Source organism: Lathamus discolor, chromosome 19 (assembly GCF_037157495.1).
Source record: "Lathamus discolor isolate bLatDis1 chromosome 19, bLatDis1.hap1, whole genome shotgun sequence".
Classification (NCBI taxonomy): Eukaryota; Metazoa; Chordata; class Aves; order Psittaciformes; family Psittacidae; genus Lathamus; species Lathamus discolor.
Window position 1 is genome coordinate 4,088,202 of NC_088902.1, and position 17,970 is coordinate 4,106,171.

Sequence of the window (17,970 nt, forward strand, 5' to 3'; positions counted from 1 at the left end):
GTCTCTCCTCGGGCAGGTTCAAGCCATTCCCCTTGGCCTGTCCCTGCAGGCCCTTGTCCCAAGCCCCTCTCCAGGTTCCCTGCAGCCCCTTTAGGCACTGGAGCTGCTCTCAGGTCTCCCCTTCAGGAGCCTTCTCTTGTCCAGGCTGCCCCAGCCCAGCTCTCTCAGCCTGGCTCCAGAGCAGAGCTGCTCCAGCCCTCGCAGCATCTCCATGGCCTCCTCTGGCCTTGCTCCAGCAGCTCCAGGTCCCTCTTGTGCTGCTGCCCCAGAGCTGGATCAGGACCGCAGGGGCGGCTCCGTCAGCGGGGACAGCCTGTGCCCCCGTGTCCCTGCATCCCTCACTGTGGTCCAGCTGTGAGAGGATGCTCCGCCTGGGGAAGCCTGTGCAGGGCCATTTATCCACCACTGCAGTTGCATTTTGCTGTTCAAACCCCAGCGCTGCTGCGCGGCGGGAGGGAAACACGAATAAACCCCGCTCGGGAGCATTAAGCTGGAAAAAAAGGGAAGAAAAAAAACCAAACCCCAAGAACCGCACCGAAGAGCAGCCCGGGGAAGGCCGCCCGGGGGGTGCAGTGTCCGGGTTTGCATCCAGCCCCCAGCCTGGCTCACGTCGGAGCCTGAAGCGGCTGCTTCATCGCACGGACCGCGGGAGGCTCCGCGCCAGAAGGTCGGGAGCTGCTTGGGGCGCACCCCGGCTGCCCGCACCACGCGGCCGAGCGAGCGGCTTTGCGCCGCGAGGCCTTTTGGGCCTGCGGAGCCGCCGTCTACGTGAGTGACGCCACTGGCAGGGAGGGCGGAAGTGAAGGGGCGCGGCAAGATGGAGGGGACGCTGGAGCAGCACTTGGAGGACACGTACGGGCCGGGGCAGGGCCGCTGGAGCCGCACCGGGGCCGGGGGGAGCGGCGCAGGGCCCGCGGGGACCCGCCGGGGACCGGGGGGGTGGGGGCGGCTGGGGCCGGGCCTGTGGAGCCGCACCGGGGCAGGAGGAGGGCCGCGGCCGGCCTGCCCTCACCGCCCTGTGTCTGTTCCCCCCGCAGCATGAAGAGCCCGGCCGTGGTGGGCGTCCTGTGCACGGACTCGCAGGGGCTCAACCTGGGCTGTGAGTACCCGAGCCCCACCGGAGAGCAGGGGCTGGCGGTGCTGGGCCTTGCCCGGTGTGGGGGTACCGGGCCCCCGTGCTTTGAGCACACTGGGCCCGGTCCTGCTGCAGCCTCGCACCCGCCTTTGCGTGCCCCCCAGGGCCCCCCCAGCCCCACGGCACTCACCCCCCGCCGTACACTGAGAGGAGCCAGAGCCAGCTCGTTCTGCCGCTGGGATTCAGGCTTCCGGTGGCTCGAGGGCACCAACGCGGGGAGATGCTGCATGGGCTGTCAAGGGAGGCGGGAGCGGCCCCCACAGCTCCGGAGGGGATCTGTTTATGTGGAGGCACATGGAATGGTTTGGGTTGGAAGGGGTCTGTAAAGGTCACTTAATCCAACCCTCTCCCAGTGGGGAAGCGCTGTTGTTCCTGATGGATGTGGCTTCAGCCAACGTCTCCCACCCCTTGCAGGCAGAGGAACCCTCTCGGATGAGCACGCTGGTGTCATCTCTGTGCTTGCGCAGCAGGCAGCCAAGCTCACCTCTGACCCGACCGACACCCCCGTGGTGTGCCTGGAGTCGGACAGCGGGTGAGTTCCCAGCCAGGGGCTGCCGCTTTTCCCCCTGTCTGCTCTGGGGCTCTCCTCATGCTGAGCTGAGCTGGGGGAACTCTGAAGCCATGGGGGAAGGTACTGACTGCCATGGGCATGGGAATTAGAATCCCAGCCTGGTTTGTGTTGGAAGGGACGTTAAAGCTCCTCCAGCTCCAACCCCTGCCACAGGCAGGGACCCCTTCCACTGGAGCAGCTTGCTCCAAGCCCCTGTGTCCAACCTGGCCTTGAGCACTGCCAGGGATGGGGCAGCCACAGCTCCTCTGGGCACCCTGTGCCAGCGCCTCAGCACCCTCACAGGGAAGAGCTTCTGCCTAAGATCCAACCTGAACTTCCCCTGTTTCAGTCTGAACCCATCACCCCTTGTCCTGTCACTGCAGTCCCTGATGAAGAGTCCCTCCCCAGCATCCTTGTAGCCCCCTTCAGACCCTGGAAGCTGCTCTCAGGTCTCCCCACAGCTTCTCTTGTCCAGGCTGAGCAGCCCCAGTGTTCTCAGCCTGGCTCCATACGAGAGGTGCTCCAGCCCCTGGTCATCCTTGTGGCCTCCTCTGGCCTTGCTCCAGCAGCTCCATGTCTTCCATAGGCTGAGGGCATCAGAACTGCACACAGTGCTGTAAGTGGGGTATCACAAGAGCAGAGGGCAGGATCTAGAAGTCTCTACATTCATGGGAGCTCAAGCAGCAGGAACTGCAGTAGCAGTAAGAAACCTTTCAGGGGTGGTGGTTACTGCAGCTCTATTTTCTTCCGCACTTGGGATCCCCACAATAACAAAGCCAGCCCTGGAGCCAGTTATTGTTGTAGGCAAAGACTTCTCCAGCAGAAAAGACGCAGCAACCATAGGTCTAGTGCTGAGCTGGAGGTGCTGCAGCCACTGACTGATACCCCTGTCCCTTCTCCAACCCAAGTTGGCTCCTCCTTATCCCAGCACTTTTCTTGATCTAGGAACATCATGATCCAGAAGCACGACAGCATCACCGTAGCAGTCCATAAGCTGGCGTCCTGACCACCAGGAACCTGTGCAGCGCATCATTCCCACCCCTGGCCCAGCTCCTCCTCACTGGACAACCTCCCTCCTCTGCTGCTCGAGCCCAGAACACGCCTGCAGTACCAAACCTGGGCTGAAGGTTCCCCCTCTCCACTGAACCAGCTCCTTCTGCAGCTATCGGGGTCTCTAACTCACACTTTTAGCACTTGTGCTGCTGAGGATGAAATGTGGGTCACTCACCAAGCTTGTGTAATGATCAGATACTACAGGGTGTATTTGTGTGCGTGGCTTTAGTTGTTGGAGGAATCAATAAATGACCTGCAAAAACACCTTTGCTTCCCTTTGTTCCAGCTGTGAAAACCATGGCCATGGCTTTGCCCTGATTCCAAAGCCAAGTGAGGTGATTTCTCCCACTCCCTTCTTCACTAGCATTTCGCTGGAGGGCAGCAATAGTGCACCAAGACTTGGGAGTAGTAGAGGCTCCTCCAACAGACAAGGTGCAAACACTTCCCAAGGAATTTCTCCCTGGAAATGTTTACCCTCCTCTAGTTACACATCCAGTGTGTAAGTTACTTGCTTACTGTGCCTTGGATTGAAGTTCAGCCCTACACATGGTGGTCCTGGCTGCCTGGTCCCCTCGTGAACTGTTAATGGATGTTGACAACATCCTCATAAATCCAGACCTCTCTCCCTCTTAGAGATTCCGGCATTTGAAATGGTGCAGGGAAACAATCCTGCACAAAGGCTTTCCCCTTGGAACACTACACTCAAAAGCTTCCTGTGTGTGAGGCAGTGGAAGGGAGCTGGCCTGCAGCTGTGCTCGTGCGTGCAGTGAAGGGGAAGCTCCACAGCAGAGCACGAGAGCCAGGAAATGGGGCTGGCTCCCAGATAAAAGGGTGGTCACGCTGCTGGGACTCTGCTGCTAGGAGCAGCTCTGTTTATCAGCGGCATTCACAATCTCACAGTCACTGCTGTGCTTAAATCACGCTCCCTGCAACCCCCAGTTCACTTAAAAGCTTAATGCACGTATTGAAAGTCCTGCTATAGGGACAGAGCCTCCACAGGCTCTGCCGGATCCTGGCTCCTCCTGCAAGCTGGAGCCGTGCCCCCCCTGCCGAGGGAGGGAGCAGAGATCCCCATCACGATCCCACAAGCTTATCTAGCCTCGGGAATGCTGATGGGGGTGATGGGTCACCCGCGACGCGGGGGGGAGGAAGCGTGAGGGCTCTGTTTACCCAGGAGCTGGTGCGTGTTTACAGGAGAGGCACGGAGCCAACTCCAATCCTGCCAAGCTACAGCTCCGCTCGGGCGGCTGCTCCGCTCCACTGCCCAGCATCTTGGCTGGGAAATCTAGAGCTTTCCAGAGTTACCCCATCCCAAACGATGCAGTTTCCCAGACCAAGGCTTGTGCAGGACAGGCAGGGATGGGGCTCTGCTCCCCTGCAGCCACCACTGCCACCTCTTGCTCTGCTCAGCAAGATCCAGGGCTCTTCCTGGAGCTCCAACCCTTCCTCTTTTCTCCCAGCAGGATTTCTGCTCCCAAAGTTCCGAGCTTCCTGCTCCTGGCCAGGGAAGGGGAGGGACTCCTGGCCTCGAGGCCCTGCTAGCTGGGCTCTGCCTCCAGACAGGAGGAGGAGGACGGGCTCTGTCCACTCAGCCCCAGCGCTTGTCGGGCTCCGTGTCCCGCTGCGGGGCTCACTGGGAAGGTCGGACACTATCGTCCTCACTGGAGGTGAATGAAAGCCCAGGCTTTGGAGCACCAAAGGAAGGGGGGATTTAGTTTCTGGAGCAAATGAAGAGACGATTCCTCTCTGCAAGCGCCTGTTTTGGGGAGGATTTTCCAGCATGGAGCAGCAAGGGGGTAAGGAAACATTTCAGGTTCATCAACCCCGACTCCTTTAGGATCCAGCTGGTCCCTGAGGCAGGATCCTGCTGCAGCCAGAGGTGTGGGATGGGCAGGAGGATGGAAGGCAGATAAGCAGAGAAGGACAGGGCAGGGAGAGCTTCCCACAAGAGCTCAAAGATGGACACAGGTAGGCGGTGACCCCCCAGCTTTCGGCACAAACCAACTACACCATCTACCCTAAGGCATCTGAAAGGTGCTTGTCTCTTAAAATCCCTTAAAGCCAAAGTGGCTCCAGTAATGTGGGGGGAAAGAGGAAGGATATTAAGCTGTTTGCAGGCAGCAAATGTGCAACTTCCCATCTGGTGGCCAAAAGGTTGGTGAAAGCTTCACCCACCCCCAACAGCTTTCACAAGCTGAATGCAAAGCGCCAGTGCCTGCCCCATTACCAGCGAAGCTGCAGGGTTCAAAGGCACCTGATGCCTCCACGGGAACAGCAACAGAGCAACGTGTTAATGTGTCCTGGAATTCTCATTCCCAGGAGAAAGGAAGGTGGAAGAGCCGGAGGCTCCTGCAGCTGGGAATTGCCCAGAGGCTGAAGCTGCGGATGAAGGGTGTGCTTGGGGAGTGGTGTTCCACTTCTTCCTGGTAAGCAGAGAACAAACTCAACCAAACCCTCCTGGAGCTGGGGCAGATAGAAAGACCTTGATGGAGCAGAGGATGGGGCAGGCTGAGCCCACCAAGGGAAGGGCAGAAATCAGCTGTGCTTTGCTAGCCCGAGCACCATCACCCATCACACCGGGGCTGAGCAGACACCTTCCCCTATGAAGGGGATCTACATGAGGGTGCCCAACCCACAGCCCTGCACCTAAAGGCAGCTTGCAGTGCTCAGATGAGTCTTCCCTACTCATACACACCAGCACTGGGGTGACAAACCCAACAGTGCCTTTGGTAAGGGCAAGATCCCACCTTGGGGCAGTGAAGGACTGGAGCTGAGATGGGTCCCCAGAGCAGCACTGGGTGCAGGCAGCACACATGCTATTCCTCTCTCCTGGGAGGGCCAGGCACTTTTAACACCTCTTAAAGGCACTAATTCTCCCTGCCACAGGCTCTAATAGCACATCCATGAGGAAGACACCATCCCCCCAGCTCAGAAAGCTGGGAAGCGCAGGAAAACTCTCCCTACTTCCACTCCATCCAAAGTAACTCCCTGCCAATCATTAACCACCCACTACCAGGGGGGAAAGAGGGAGTTAACATCAAGGACACAAACCGTCCTTTGCCCTGTGGCAGGGCAAGCCTGGGAACCTGCCCTGGCTGATGTCCATCCCCACCCTGCCCAACACCTTCAGTAGTAATAAGCCCCATTTAGGTTCATTTTCAGTGTTAAAAGTTGGGCTCTGGTGTTATTTTGTTCTCTTTCTTTGGGACTGCCTGTTTGCACACAAGGTGGTTTTGAGGGTCTAAGATGAAACTGCAGCGTGGCCACCAACTGGTATTCCACACCCCTGGTACTCCCCATCACACACCATTTCATGTGTCCCACCTTGGTTCTCCTTAAAACACAAGTTATCTGCACAAGGAAGGAGGAAGGAAAAGCTTTTCCTCCTGTTTATGGCATCTCACCTGCATCTGCTTCCAATCCAGGTCAATGTACTCGTGATGGGGATGCTCAAGACCTTTGGGATTTTCTTCGTGGCTTTCCAAGAGGAGGTGGGGGGCTCCTCTGAGCAGATCAGCTGGATAGGCTCCATCATGTCCTCACTGCGCTTCTTAGGAGGTGAGCTGGAATCTGTAGGGATTGGAGCAGCGTCCCAACCTCAAGCCCATTTGCTTTGATACGTGGGCACTGAGGATGCCCTGTGGATCCCATTTCCATCCCAGACTGCGACATCCTGGACATGGCTGATGCCCATGTGTGCATGGTCCAAGGATGGGGATCGTGTGTGCCATGACACCTTGCTGTAACAGGTTTATTGTCCACGCCCAGAGCCAAGCCTCACCTTTAACACCAATGCTGGCACCTCCAAGGAAGTCCCTGAGTAACTCCCAATGGCTGAGCACAGTGTGCATCAGGAAACAGACTCTGTTTGGGCTTTGACTCCTTCCCCTGCCCTGACCCCTGAGCTCCCAGGTTACAAAGCCTCTTGTCTGCTCTCCTGAATAATAACCCATCCCAAATTAATCCTGTCCTGAGCATTAACACATCCTCCAACATAAGAAGGACGTGGAGCTGTTGGAGTAAGTCCAGGGAGACCACAGAGCAGCTCCAGTGCCTAAAGGGGCTGCAGGAAAGCTGGAGAGGGGCTTGGGACAAGGGCCTGCAGGGACAGGCCAAGGGGAATGGCTTGAACCTGCCCGAGGGGAGGCTGAGATGAGCTCTTAGGCAGAAGCTCTTCCCTGTGAGGGTGCTGAGGCGCTGGCACAGGGTGCCCAGAGAAGCTGTGGCTGCCCCATCCCTGGCAGTGCTCAAGGCCAGGTTGGACACAGGGGCTTGGAGCAAGCTGCTCCAGTGGAAGGGGTCCCTGCCCTCCCACTGTCCCAAGGTGGCAGATGGACACTTCCTAAGGCACTGGATCCCAATACATGTCCCCAAGCCCTTTTGTCGTCTTCAGCCTGAGCTTTGTCCCTCCTTCCCCTTCCAGCCCCGCTCGTGGCCGTGGTCTGCAGGAAGCTGGGCGAGCGGCCGACCTCCATCGCCGGGGCCGCCGTGGTGGCCGGGGGCTGCCTGCTCAGCACACAGGCCACCAGCGTCCCCTTCCTCTGCGTCTCCATGGGACTCCTCCTGGGTGAGCAGCCTGTGACTCGGGCACAGATTTCCCCGGGCACTATGAGTAAAAGCAGCTCCTTTAACATCACACCGGGCAGTTCCTTTACTACTTATTAGAGCATCCCCAGCTCCTTCCCATGGGATGCTGTGTGAAACGCCAAAGCTTCATGCTCAGGAGCATAAAATACCAGTTTCAACACACTAAGTTCAACTAACCTTGATTTTTTTCTGGACCCAGTATGAATTCTGGCCTGTTAAGCCCCTTACTAACAGTGCACAGCCTCAATACCCCCATACGCTAAATACCATGCATGAAACCTTGCTCTCCACTGACTGCACCAGCAGAAGTCCCCCCCTTTCAGCCCATGAACCCTCCACTCTGTGGACAATGATCTTGGGCTGTTTTGATGTTGAATCCCTAAAGCTCACAATAGAAACAGTTCCATTTTGGGGCAGGAACATCTCATTTCTGTCCCTCACCACAGGTATGGGCTTCGCCTGCCTCTACCAGGCAGCCGCGGTGATGACGGCCAAGCGCTGCAGGGCAAGGCTGGCCTTCTCCAACGCCATCGCCCGCTCTGGGATGGGGCTGACGTTCCTCATAGCACCATTCACTCAGCTTCTCATCGACTTTTATGGCTGGCAAGGTGAGCCCAGCTCCCATTTCTTCTAATTCATCAGCATTAAGAGGGCGTTCGAGGATATCTGGGCAGGGTTAGAGGCTCTTTTTAAAACTTAGCATTGGATGCACTGAGGAACAGCTCTTCCAGGATAGTTTGGGGACATCCTGGTAATGATGAAACACTTAAATCACTCATTAAAGTCAAAACAGACACCTCAGAAACCGAAACCAGAACTGAAAATCCTGGTTTTGACTACAGTTTCAGGCCACCTCACGTTCCCTAATGAGGGGAAACAAACCAAGCTCCCAGATCCCAGAGGTGGCTCTGGATTTGTTGTGTGCATCACAGCAGAAGGGACTTCCAGCTGGAAAAAACAGGAGTAACAGCGTATAGAGATACCTCCTCCTTAGAGCAGAGCTTTCTCCATGTTCACTGCACGCTAAGCCCTGTTCTAAAAGCTCATTTCCTGCTGTGCTCCTTCCTTCCCATTCCAGGGAAAATAAATAGCATCTTCTGCCTTCTCTCAGGTACTCTCCTGGTTTTCGGAGGCATCATGTTAAACCTCGTGCCTTCCAGCATGCTGCTGCGCCCCGTCAGCACCCAGCCACCTCGACGCCCCCCTGCTCAAAGTCAAGACCATGGCGGGCCTTCAACAGCAAAGAAGGATTCAGAAACCCTCGGTGGATGCTCAGATGGAAGCACTCACAAGGAAATACAGCTTCACAGCACACAGGACCTTCCCACCACGGAGGGATTCACGATGCCCCACGGCAGAGATGTCCCTGCTCCTGTAAATACTTCGGAAAGGGTCAAGAAACCCATCATGAGCTCAGCAGGAACAGCCACCGAGGCCAAGAGAAGCTACAAACCCCATCCAGGGACCCAAACAGGAGATGCTCAGCCTCTCCTCGACTTCTCCCCACTGAAGGATCCCATCTTCTACATTTTCACATGGTCTTTTCTGTTCTGCCACCTGGCCTACTTCGTGCCCACCTTCCACTTGGTAGCAAGAGCCAGGACGCTGGGCATAAGCAGCATGGATGCCTCTTACCTCGTTTCAGTGGCTGGTAGGCAAAAAGAATCTTTTAAAGCCATTTATAATGACAATGATACTCAAATAGGAAAGAGAAGCAACACAAAGCTTGCCAAGAAATAATCCCAAATATGGCCCAGAATAAATCTTCAGCCTATACCCCCCCTTCTGTAAATATAACGGTGCCTTCTGTACATGTACCAAGTCGCTCTCACATGGGGGTGGTTCTCTCAGCCTAAGCTAGATGATCCCCCACCCTCGCTGCACGGAACAAACCCGTTTCCAAATCCATAGGTGCTATCTGTCCTCCTAAAGCCTTCCCACCACCAGCCCTGCTTTGCCTAAAGCCACAAGCCACGGAATCCAGGCATTCAAAGACCTCAAGTTTGAGCCAGGAATGTGTGCAGAGAGAAAAAATCAGTATTAGGGGGAAAAAACCAACATTAACTTGGATGTAGCCATTTGAATTTGGCATTTTCACCCTTAAACGGGGGGAAAACCAACCCAAACCCCCTCAAAATACCCCAACCATGCCTGATGATAAGTAGGGATTAACATTAAAGTCGCACTGGGTTAAGAAAGCAGCTCCAACCTCAGTCATTGTAAAGGTTTTTATTGTACAAAAATAAACTTCTGTATCAGATTTAGAAGTGACATATGCTGTCAAGGCATCTAGAAGGAGAAGGCAGCAATTAGGCTGACATTTGGATTAAGAGTGGGAGGGCACCGTGGTCAGCAAGCTATTAGCTGGCAGTGAGCACTCCTCTGATCTTTAGCTTATAAGCAAATGGAGCAAGAAATGTAAAAACCAAGTATCAAAAGTCTGCTGAGCCTTTAAAAAAGGGCTTTTGTCCTCCTTGGCTTCCTTATAGATATTACCATCTCATCAGCATCTTTCTTCTTAATATTCGGTTTTTATTCCATCTCAAAAGAGAGCTCAAAGAGCAAGCTTCTCTTGCCTGGTTTTACTAAAGAGCATTGTGGAGTCTTCCACTGAGTACACAGCCCTTAACTGAACCTGTACAGACCACTCTGGTGTACCCATGGGCACTTGGCAATAGCAGGCACCAAGGCGAAGGGGAAAAAAACAACCCTCAAACATTAATTTTACATCAGTCTAAAATCACCTTCCTGGAACTTCCCAGCATTCCAGCCCTTTGCAGTCACATCCCTGCAGCAAGCGGGTGGGATTGGGAAGCGGTTTTGTGTGAAATAGCAAAGTAGAGACTAAATAAAGTCTTCTTTGAGGCTCTGGTGGATTCCTCTTCCCCACAGGCATCATGGAGATGGTCAGTCAGCTCCTCTCAGGCTGGGTGGCCGACAAGAACTGGACCAAGAAGTATCACTACCACGCGGCTTACCTTGTCCTCAGCGGCATCACTAACCTGCTCTGTCCTCTGGCCACCACCTTCCCGTTGCTCATGACCTACGTGGTGGCCTTTGCTGTTTTCTGCGGTGGGTTCATGGCTCTGGTCCTCCCTGTGCTGGTGAGTAGGACGTTTTGTTAATAAAGCATCAGACGTGGCATTTCCAACAGTATTCCCACATCATCCCAACCCCCTTCCATAAAGCTGCATTAGCCAGACCTGCCCGAGAGGGCTCTCCCCACCTTTGGAGCCCCAGATCTTTTCACCACCCCACTTATTAGTATCCACAGCCCAGATGTAACAGAAACACTGGGAACTGACTGCAGATTTGTAATGGCCTGGCTTTAATTGCCTTCCACATCCTCCTTTCTAAGGGAGACCACTCCACCTCATAGGTATCGGGATGAATCCATTCACTTCCTAATGCTAAGACAGGGTTGTGCATATCCACTCCCAATCCCAGAATTACCTATAAGACACACAGGATCTGGATATGGAGGCTCATTATAATTTGGTATTTCTTTCTGGGGGGGTAATTCGGAGTTTAAAACACCTTCCTCATAGCCTTAGCAGCGGTACTAGTTCCAGGAGCTGCCCAAACAGCTGGAAGGCAGAAAAGAATCTCCCATGCTAGTCATTTCCATGCTGGCCTTAAGGAGGCGAGCGGATTCCAGGCTGGATGAGACCTTGAGGTGCAAAGTCCTTTCAAAACTGCAGCTGATGAGGATGCTCGTCAGTCAAAATAGTAATAATACTAAAATGCTCTCTTGTGCTTTCACACATTGAGTCCTTTGAGCTCAGTAATTACCCATGTTGGTTTGCAAACAGGTGGATCTTGTGGGAGTGCAAAACCTCCACAGCTACTTGGGGTTTGCAGCCTTCTTCGCTGGGATAGCAGCAGTTGGAGGACCTCCTCTAGCAGGTAACTCTTACGTGATGTACAATTATACCCACCACAGACAGCCCATGGTACGACACGCTGGTGGCTCACTCTTCTACCCATGTGCATCCAAGGATGGTTCTTCTGTCTAAGTGGGGGGTGAAAAACAACCATGTTTCAGGTGTTTCTCTCTATACACAAATTTTGTTCAGGAATTCACAAAACCCAACTAGTTTGGCAAAAAGCTGCATGGAAAAAGAGCAGCTAAACATCCCCATCACCACGTTTGAACACAGCAGAAGAGTAACAACCACAGCACCAGGGATCTTACCCCCAACGGAACATTATAACCTTGAACTTGGAACAGAGGGACTGGAGGAGAGGAAGGCAGAGCAAGGACAGGCTCAGCAGCAGTCCCATTTCAAGCAGAGGCACTGAAACCTAAGGAGAAGTCTCTGTAATCTCGTTTTGAAGATTACACAGCTCAGCCACAGGAGCTCCTAGGCCCAAAGATAAGGAGGATGAAAAGCTTTTCCTTTCTCTCTCTGCCAGAAAACCAAGGCAGTTCTCAGTATCTGGCAGATTTCAAGTGCTTAGAAGTGAGGCTCCAGATTCTGCTTACAAGCAAGGGGCTTGTTCTCCTCCAGGCATCTTGGCCAGGACCAAAGCTTTTCCTTTCCCTCATGACCCTCCACAGCCACACCTCATCACTGGAAACACCACTGAGCTCTTCTGAGGTCCTCCTGATGCAAACAAACTAGGACAAGCTGCAGTGTCAAAGAGCAGGGCGAACGATGTCCTGTCACCCACCTAGCAAATAGATCCTGAATAGAACCTGGCAACTTGTTCTTCATGCATTGCTTCCTGCCCCTGCTATCAGCTGCCCCAAGCCTGCAGAGGCACTTTGCTCACAGCTGCCAAGGAGTCTGTAAATCCCAGCTCCATGCAGAGGTTTAGCACCGCTGCTCTATCATAAGCATGTGGAAAAACTACCAGATTGATTTCCCTAATCAATATAAAACTCGATGTGGATGCAATTTCAAGCAACCAAAGTGTTTCACTGACAGCATGCTTTACGCTGTCACAGTGATCCATAGCCTCTATTGGATAGCTCTTCCACTGATACAAGATGTATGTCTACCCAAAAGCAATCCCTGTACAACCATCACAGTAAATTCCCTGACACAGTAACATACAGTATAAAAAGAGCTAAATAACTGGGCTCTCTCTCATCCATGCATCACACATGCTAACATAGCGGTTACACTTTCATACGCTTCCAATATATTTGCACTAATTGCAAGCCTTTTCCCTTTGGAAAGTGCCAACCACTCACCCTGTGAACACCCTGTCTGCATTTTGTAAAGCAAGCAGGTTTCCTGCAAAAAAGCCTTCCATGGAAATCAGTCTTCTTGATACCGGTGGGATAAACAAAGGCCAGATAAAGCCAAGAAGGAAAACTCTCACTGATCCACCTCCCTGCAGGCAGAGTGAGAGGGAACCAGTGCAGAGCTCAGGATCTAGGGTTGTGATCCAAAAGAAATGCTGCAATTTCCTCTTCCATTACAGTATCAAGTGTGAAAACTGAATCTGACCAGCAGCTACTAACTCAAAGTGTCCAAAGGATCTGCTCCTTGCAGGGTACAAACAAGATATAAATGCTATGTGGGATCCTGGGGTTTAGTGCCTCTGATGGCTGCTGACCTCCCTCAAATCTTCCCTTAGCATTACAATGTTCTAACAGTGAATCCCAAAGCATAATGAGAGCCACCGAGGTTAAAAAAGCTTATTTTGCACACTAGAACAAAGCCTGATCACACTGCAACCAAAAGGTGACTTACCTGCAAATCTGTTTAAGTACAAGCCCTTAAATCTGGAGGCAGCCTGACTGAAAGCCCAGGGTGAAGAGTCTGAAGGTTCCATCACAGCTCCTCACCCATCAGCACTGCTGGATACTTCTGCCCTGCTCAAAAACACCAAACCAAACCAGGACAAGACAGAACAAACGTTATATGGCAGCCGCAGGCAAGCTAAGGAGAGATGAGTACGTTTTATTTCTGTAAAGCAGCGTAAATCAGTACCTCACAAACCCTGTCACCCACAACCTCAAACCAGATTCCACCCAAACAGCAGCCCCAGCAAATCTGGGTGGCAAAAGGGGATGGAGTCATAGAATCATAGAATAGTTTGGGTTGGAAAGGACCTTAAAATCATCCAGTTCCAACCCCCCTGCCATGGGCAGGGACACCTCTCACTAAACCATCTCACCCAAGGCTTCGTCCAACCTGGCTTTGAACACTGCCAGGGATGGAGCACTCACAACCTCCCTGGGCAACCCATGCCAGTGCCTCAGCACCCTAGCAGGAGAGAACTTCTTCCTTATAACCAATCTAAACTTCCCCTGTTTGAGTTTGAACCCGTTACCCCTTGTCCTGTCACTACAGTCCCTGATGAAGAGTCCCTCCCCAGCATCCCTATAGGCCCCCTTCAGACACTGGAAGCTGCTCTGAGGTCTCCACGCAGCTTCTCTTCTCCAGGCTGAACAGCCCCAACTTTCTCATCCTAGAGGCTGAGTCATTTGAAAGCTGTGCTGGCACGTGAATCGGGATGCCCTTGTCTAAATGTTACCTGCATCCGCACACCACGTATTGCTGCTTAGGGATAAACAAAACTTCTGACTGCAGAGCAGCAGCGCAATTTAAACACAGAATCCCAGACTCATTTCAGTTGGGAGGGACCTTGAAGCTCCTCCAGCTCCAGCCCCTGCCACGGGCAGGGACCCCTTCCACTGGAGCAGCTTGCTCCAAGCCCCTGTGTCCAACCTGGCCTTGAGCACTGCCAGGGATGGGGCAGCCACAGCTTCTCTGGGCACCCTGTGCCAGCGCCTCAGCACCCTCACAGGGAAGAGCTTCTGCCTCAGAGCTCATCTCAGTCTCCCCTCGGGCAGGTTCAAGCCATTCCCCTTGGCCTGTCCCTACAGGCCCTTGTCCAAAGCCCCTCTCCAGCTTTCCTGTAGCTCCTTCAGGTACTGGAAGACAAGACTGCTGCTTTGCTGGAGTTTGCCCACCATGAGCTTCTAACTCAGCTTCCTCCAGCAAGAATGATTTTCTCATTTGGATGAGGAAAGGAGGCACAGGCACCAGAGGTGCTTTGAAAGGCTGGGGTGTGATGTGGTGGAAGGCGATCACTATGAGGTGATCGCTGTGTGGCGAGGGGCAATGCTGGTGCTCTGACAGCCCCCCCAAATCCTCCACATTTCAAACCATTCTGAAAGATACTGAAAAATCATTACAATAAATCAGAACTCAGCTGGAGCGTTGTCCTGCACCGCTTACAAATGACTATGTTAGTGTCACAGAATGGTTTGGCTTGGAAACGATCACCCAGTTCCAACCCCCCTGCCACAGGCAAGGACACCTTCCACTAGACCAGGCTGCTCCAAGCCCCTGTGTCCAAACTGGCCTTGACCAGGCCCTTTTCCTGTCCAAATCCCAGAGACCTTCAGACAGCAACCACAGGTCCCACCCTGGAGAACAAACCACTGCAAAACCATCAGGGTCACGGCAGCAGCACCCACGTCCAGCACCACGGGATCCTCTTTCCCAGCAGTGAGCTCCAGCTTCGCCTCCGCCGCAGCTCACACGATATCCCTGAGAAAAGAAACAGAGCTGGAACTCCCCTGAGGGCGGCAGGAGCCAACAGGAACAGAGCCCTGGGCAGAGCAGCACGGCCACAGCCTCCCCTCTGTCCCATAAAACCTTCCTGCAGCCATGGAAATCTACAGCAGGGAAAACAACTGCACCTCTGCTCTGTGACCGATGCCCAGATTTCACTGGCTCCGTTTCCTCCCCTCCTGAGGGCTGTGGCACTCCCAAAGCAGCAATGCTCCCGCACGGCTGAGACCAGGATCTCCAGGGTCTGTGTTACATCCCTCCCTATCTAGAGCTGGTTTTAACAATCCCAGATTTGGGCCAGATCTGCTGCTTGTGTAAATCGTGCGAGTCCACGGATGTCCCCAGAGGAACTGCAGTTTATGCCAGCAGCAGATCTGGCTCAGCTGTTATCCCACCTCGCACATCCAACCATCCCAGGCCAAGTTTGGGACTATATAAAGGTTTTTATCAGGTGTAACAGCAATTCCCATCACTTTGTCTATTTTAGATTTAAACAGAGGATTTACCCCCCTTTAACAGCATTGTCTAGACACAAGATGCTATGCCATAGCTAAACAAAACCCTTGGAGGTCACTTGAAGAGGCAATCTGCCTCCTCACCGATTCCCGAGCCTTTATGGAATTGAGTTTTCCCTTTTAAGTGCTCCCTAAGCTACTTTAAAGCAAGCTCACATCAAGCTCCCAGCCTGGGATCTCCCCTGTTAGACAGGTTGCCTTAAACTGGGTCTGCTCACAAGAAAGATGTGGACTTTGCAGCCCAGATGTTGCACACACCGACACATGCAAAGCATCTCATTAGTCCAGTGGGATTATCCATCTGCTGCAGCAGTTACTTTTGGCCCCCTTATTTAAACAGGAATAAAAAGGCAGGGATGAAATTCAATCCCATTAAAACCCGTGTGCACTACAAGGATCAGAAGTCAGCTCTGGGAAGAATGAGCTACAAGTTAGGGTTAATACCAACAGCAGAAGATGTAACAGTCAGCAGCACATGAAGAGTTAAGACAGTTCCAAGGAAACATTCTTAGCCGAGAGCACGCATCCCTGCTTCCCACCCACCTCCCAGAATGAGCTCTTTTTGTTTTGGCGAGAAAAATCCAACAGCTTTAACACTGCTCTTTTCTCCTGCAGGGTGGCTCTATGACTACACGCAGACGTACGTCTGCTCTTTCCTCTTTGCTGGAGGCTGTGCTCTCATCTCACCCATTTCTTTCTTCTTTGAGCCTTCGGCCCAGAAATGGAAGCTAAAAAAAGCCAACTCAAACAACAGCCCCAGGCTTGGCTGAGGTGATTCTGTGGTGGACATTGTAAAGCATAGAAACATGGAATGGTTTGGGTTGGAAGGGACTGGAAAGACCATCTAGGTCCAACCCTCTGCCATGGATGGTCTTTGATAGCATCCACAGTGGGAAAGCGACTGCCAGCACGGATCTTCTGGTCCAGGAAATACAAACAGCAGCAAAAGTAAGAGTTTTGGGATGACAGATTCCTACTTTGTATATCCAGGTATTCCTCCTGCAACTGTGATTAAAGCCATGCAACAAATACATTGTGTAAAGCACTATTTGATGGGAGAAAATAAGGCCAATGGCCCAGATGGACACGGGCTTCACTTGGACTTTGCTCCTGAGCCATGTCTTTCTGTATCTCAGGTTTAATCCTGCTGTGTTCAGCCTGACAGCTCAGTTCCAGGGCTGCAGAGCCACCCCTCCAGCTCTCCCAGCCACCACAAGAGAGCAAAGCTGACTCACCTCTTGGGATGAGGACCTCAAAGGTGCCAAAACCAGCAGGAGATTTTAGCTTATTCTATTCACATAGGAATAATTAGCAAGGGCAGAGATAGGGATCAAACTTCCATGAGGATATGGAGAGCAGTCATCCCACAAAGCCCTCTTTCTGCGAGAAGGATGCTGCACCGTGGCCACTCACTCTCCCAGGCACCGTGTTATTTGCAACAGCACAGAGGACCTGGAAGCAAAACCAGTTCTCGTTAAAGCCAGCACCACAGTATGACAAAGCTTAAATGCCACATCCATCTCTCAGACCCCTCTTCCCCTCCTCCCCACCCTCCCAGTCATCAACAGTTCCCTGGGATTCAATGAACATACAGTTCAATGCATCTAGAACCAAGCAGCAACACTGAGCCTGTATTCAACCAGCACCCTATGGGTTTCATTTGATGGCAAGCTGTAACTAATCACTGCTTCGACTTCCTTTCCATTTGTGAGATTCTGATATTTGCATTGCCAACAGATATTTGATATTAATCTGGGATATCGTAAGGGATTTATAGGCTCATAGAATCAACCAGGTTGGAAAAGCCCTTTAATCCCATCCAGTCCAACCCTTACCCCAGCACTGCCAAGGCCACCCCTAACCCATGGCACTGAGGCCTCGTCTCCACGCTGTGTGAACACTTGCAGGGCCAGTGCCTGCAGCCCTGCCCTGGGCAGCCTGTTCCAATGCCTGAGCACCCTCTGGGGCAGGAATTGCTCCTCAGCTCCATCTAAACCTGCCCTGGGGCAGCTTGAGGCCGGTTCCTCTTGTCCCATCCCTTGTTCCTTGGGAGCAGAGCCCAGCCCCTCCTGGCTCCATCCTCCTGTCAGGCACTTGTAGGGAGCCATCAGGTCCCCCCTGAGCCTTCTCTTCTCCAGACTGAACCCCCCAGGTCCCTCACTATCCCAGCCACTGGCATTACCCTTAAATACTAAAACATAAAGAGAGTTGTTTCCCTATAGAAACACTCTTTTAAAGTGTCAAATGGGTTATTTCCAGCACCAAATTAAGCGGGCTATATTTAATAAAAAGCTACAGAACATTATAGAGGTATTAAGGAGCTAAAACATTGCTGCAGGCAGGAAGGTTTCCTCACAGAGAATGGGCTGAATTGAGAAGTTACACAACGACACAAGGCTGCTCAAATGAGGGGAAAAAATAGCCTTCAATCTGCAGTAGATGAGGAACATCGGTGCTACAAAGAGGTTAAGTTTTCACATGCTGCTTCACAGCTTCTCCCAACTCCTGCAAGAATCCACAGGCAGCAAACACTTTAGAAGTTGTCTTTTGACACCTTAACCACTGCATCGAACACAGGGCACAGTTCAGTTG

General features: G+C 52.8%; 2 protein-coding genes and 1 long non-coding RNA gene across 5 annotated transcripts; 2 read left to right on the forward strand and 1 right to left on the reverse strand.

Annotated features, from left to right (window-relative positions):
• Window positions 1–744: 744 nt before the first annotated feature.
• On the forward strand, window positions 745–3,002 carry LAMTOR5 (late endosomal/lysosomal adaptor, MAPK and MTOR activator 5). 2 transcript variants are annotated; one of them, XM_065698151.1, is made up of 4 exons: window positions 747–852; window positions 1,038–1,099; window positions 1,550–1,667; window positions 2,631–3,002. In XM_065698151.1, exons 1-4 carry the CDS (start codon window positions 818–820, stop codon window positions 2,689–2,691), a joined length of 276 nt encoding a protein of 91 aa, XP_065554223.1. In that variant the 5' UTR covers window positions 747–817; the 3' UTR covers window positions 2,692–3,002. The 2 variants fall into 2 exon arrangements, with proteins under 2 accessions (XP_065554222.1, XP_065554223.1); XM_065698150.1 differs by lacking the exons at window positions 1,550–1,667; window positions 2,631–3,002 and adding an exon at window positions 1,240–1,543 and having other exon boundaries at window positions 745–852.
• A 1,225-nt stretch (window positions 3,003–4,227) lies between these two features.
• SLC16A4 (solute carrier family 16 member 4) lies at window positions 4,228–16,407 on the forward strand. Of its 2 annotated transcripts, none has more exons than XM_065698015.1 (9): window positions 4,228–4,534; window positions 5,058–5,164; window positions 6,164–6,296; window positions 7,162–7,305; window positions 7,772–7,933; window positions 8,437–8,976; window positions 10,218–10,429; window positions 11,138–11,231; window positions 15,994–16,407. In XM_065698015.1, the coding sequence occupies exons 1-9, from the start codon at window positions 4,519–4,521 to the stop codon at window positions 16,146–16,148; spliced, it is 1,563 nt and encodes a 520-aa protein (XP_065554087.1). In that variant the 5' UTR covers window positions 4,228–4,518; the 3' UTR covers window positions 16,149–16,407. The 2 variants fall into 2 exon arrangements, with proteins under 2 accessions (XP_065554087.1, XP_065554089.1); XM_065698017.1 differs by having other exon boundaries at window positions 5,061–5,164.
• LOC136023530 (uncharacterized) lies at window positions 9,540–14,091 on the reverse strand. Its single transcript, XR_010616630.1, has 2 exons — window positions 13,031–14,091; window positions 9,540–11,337 (listed from the first exon to the last, which is right to left on the reverse strand). It is a non-coding gene; the product is annotated as an uncharacterized LOC136023530 (long non-coding RNA).
• Window positions 16,408–17,970: the final 1,563 nt, after the last annotated feature.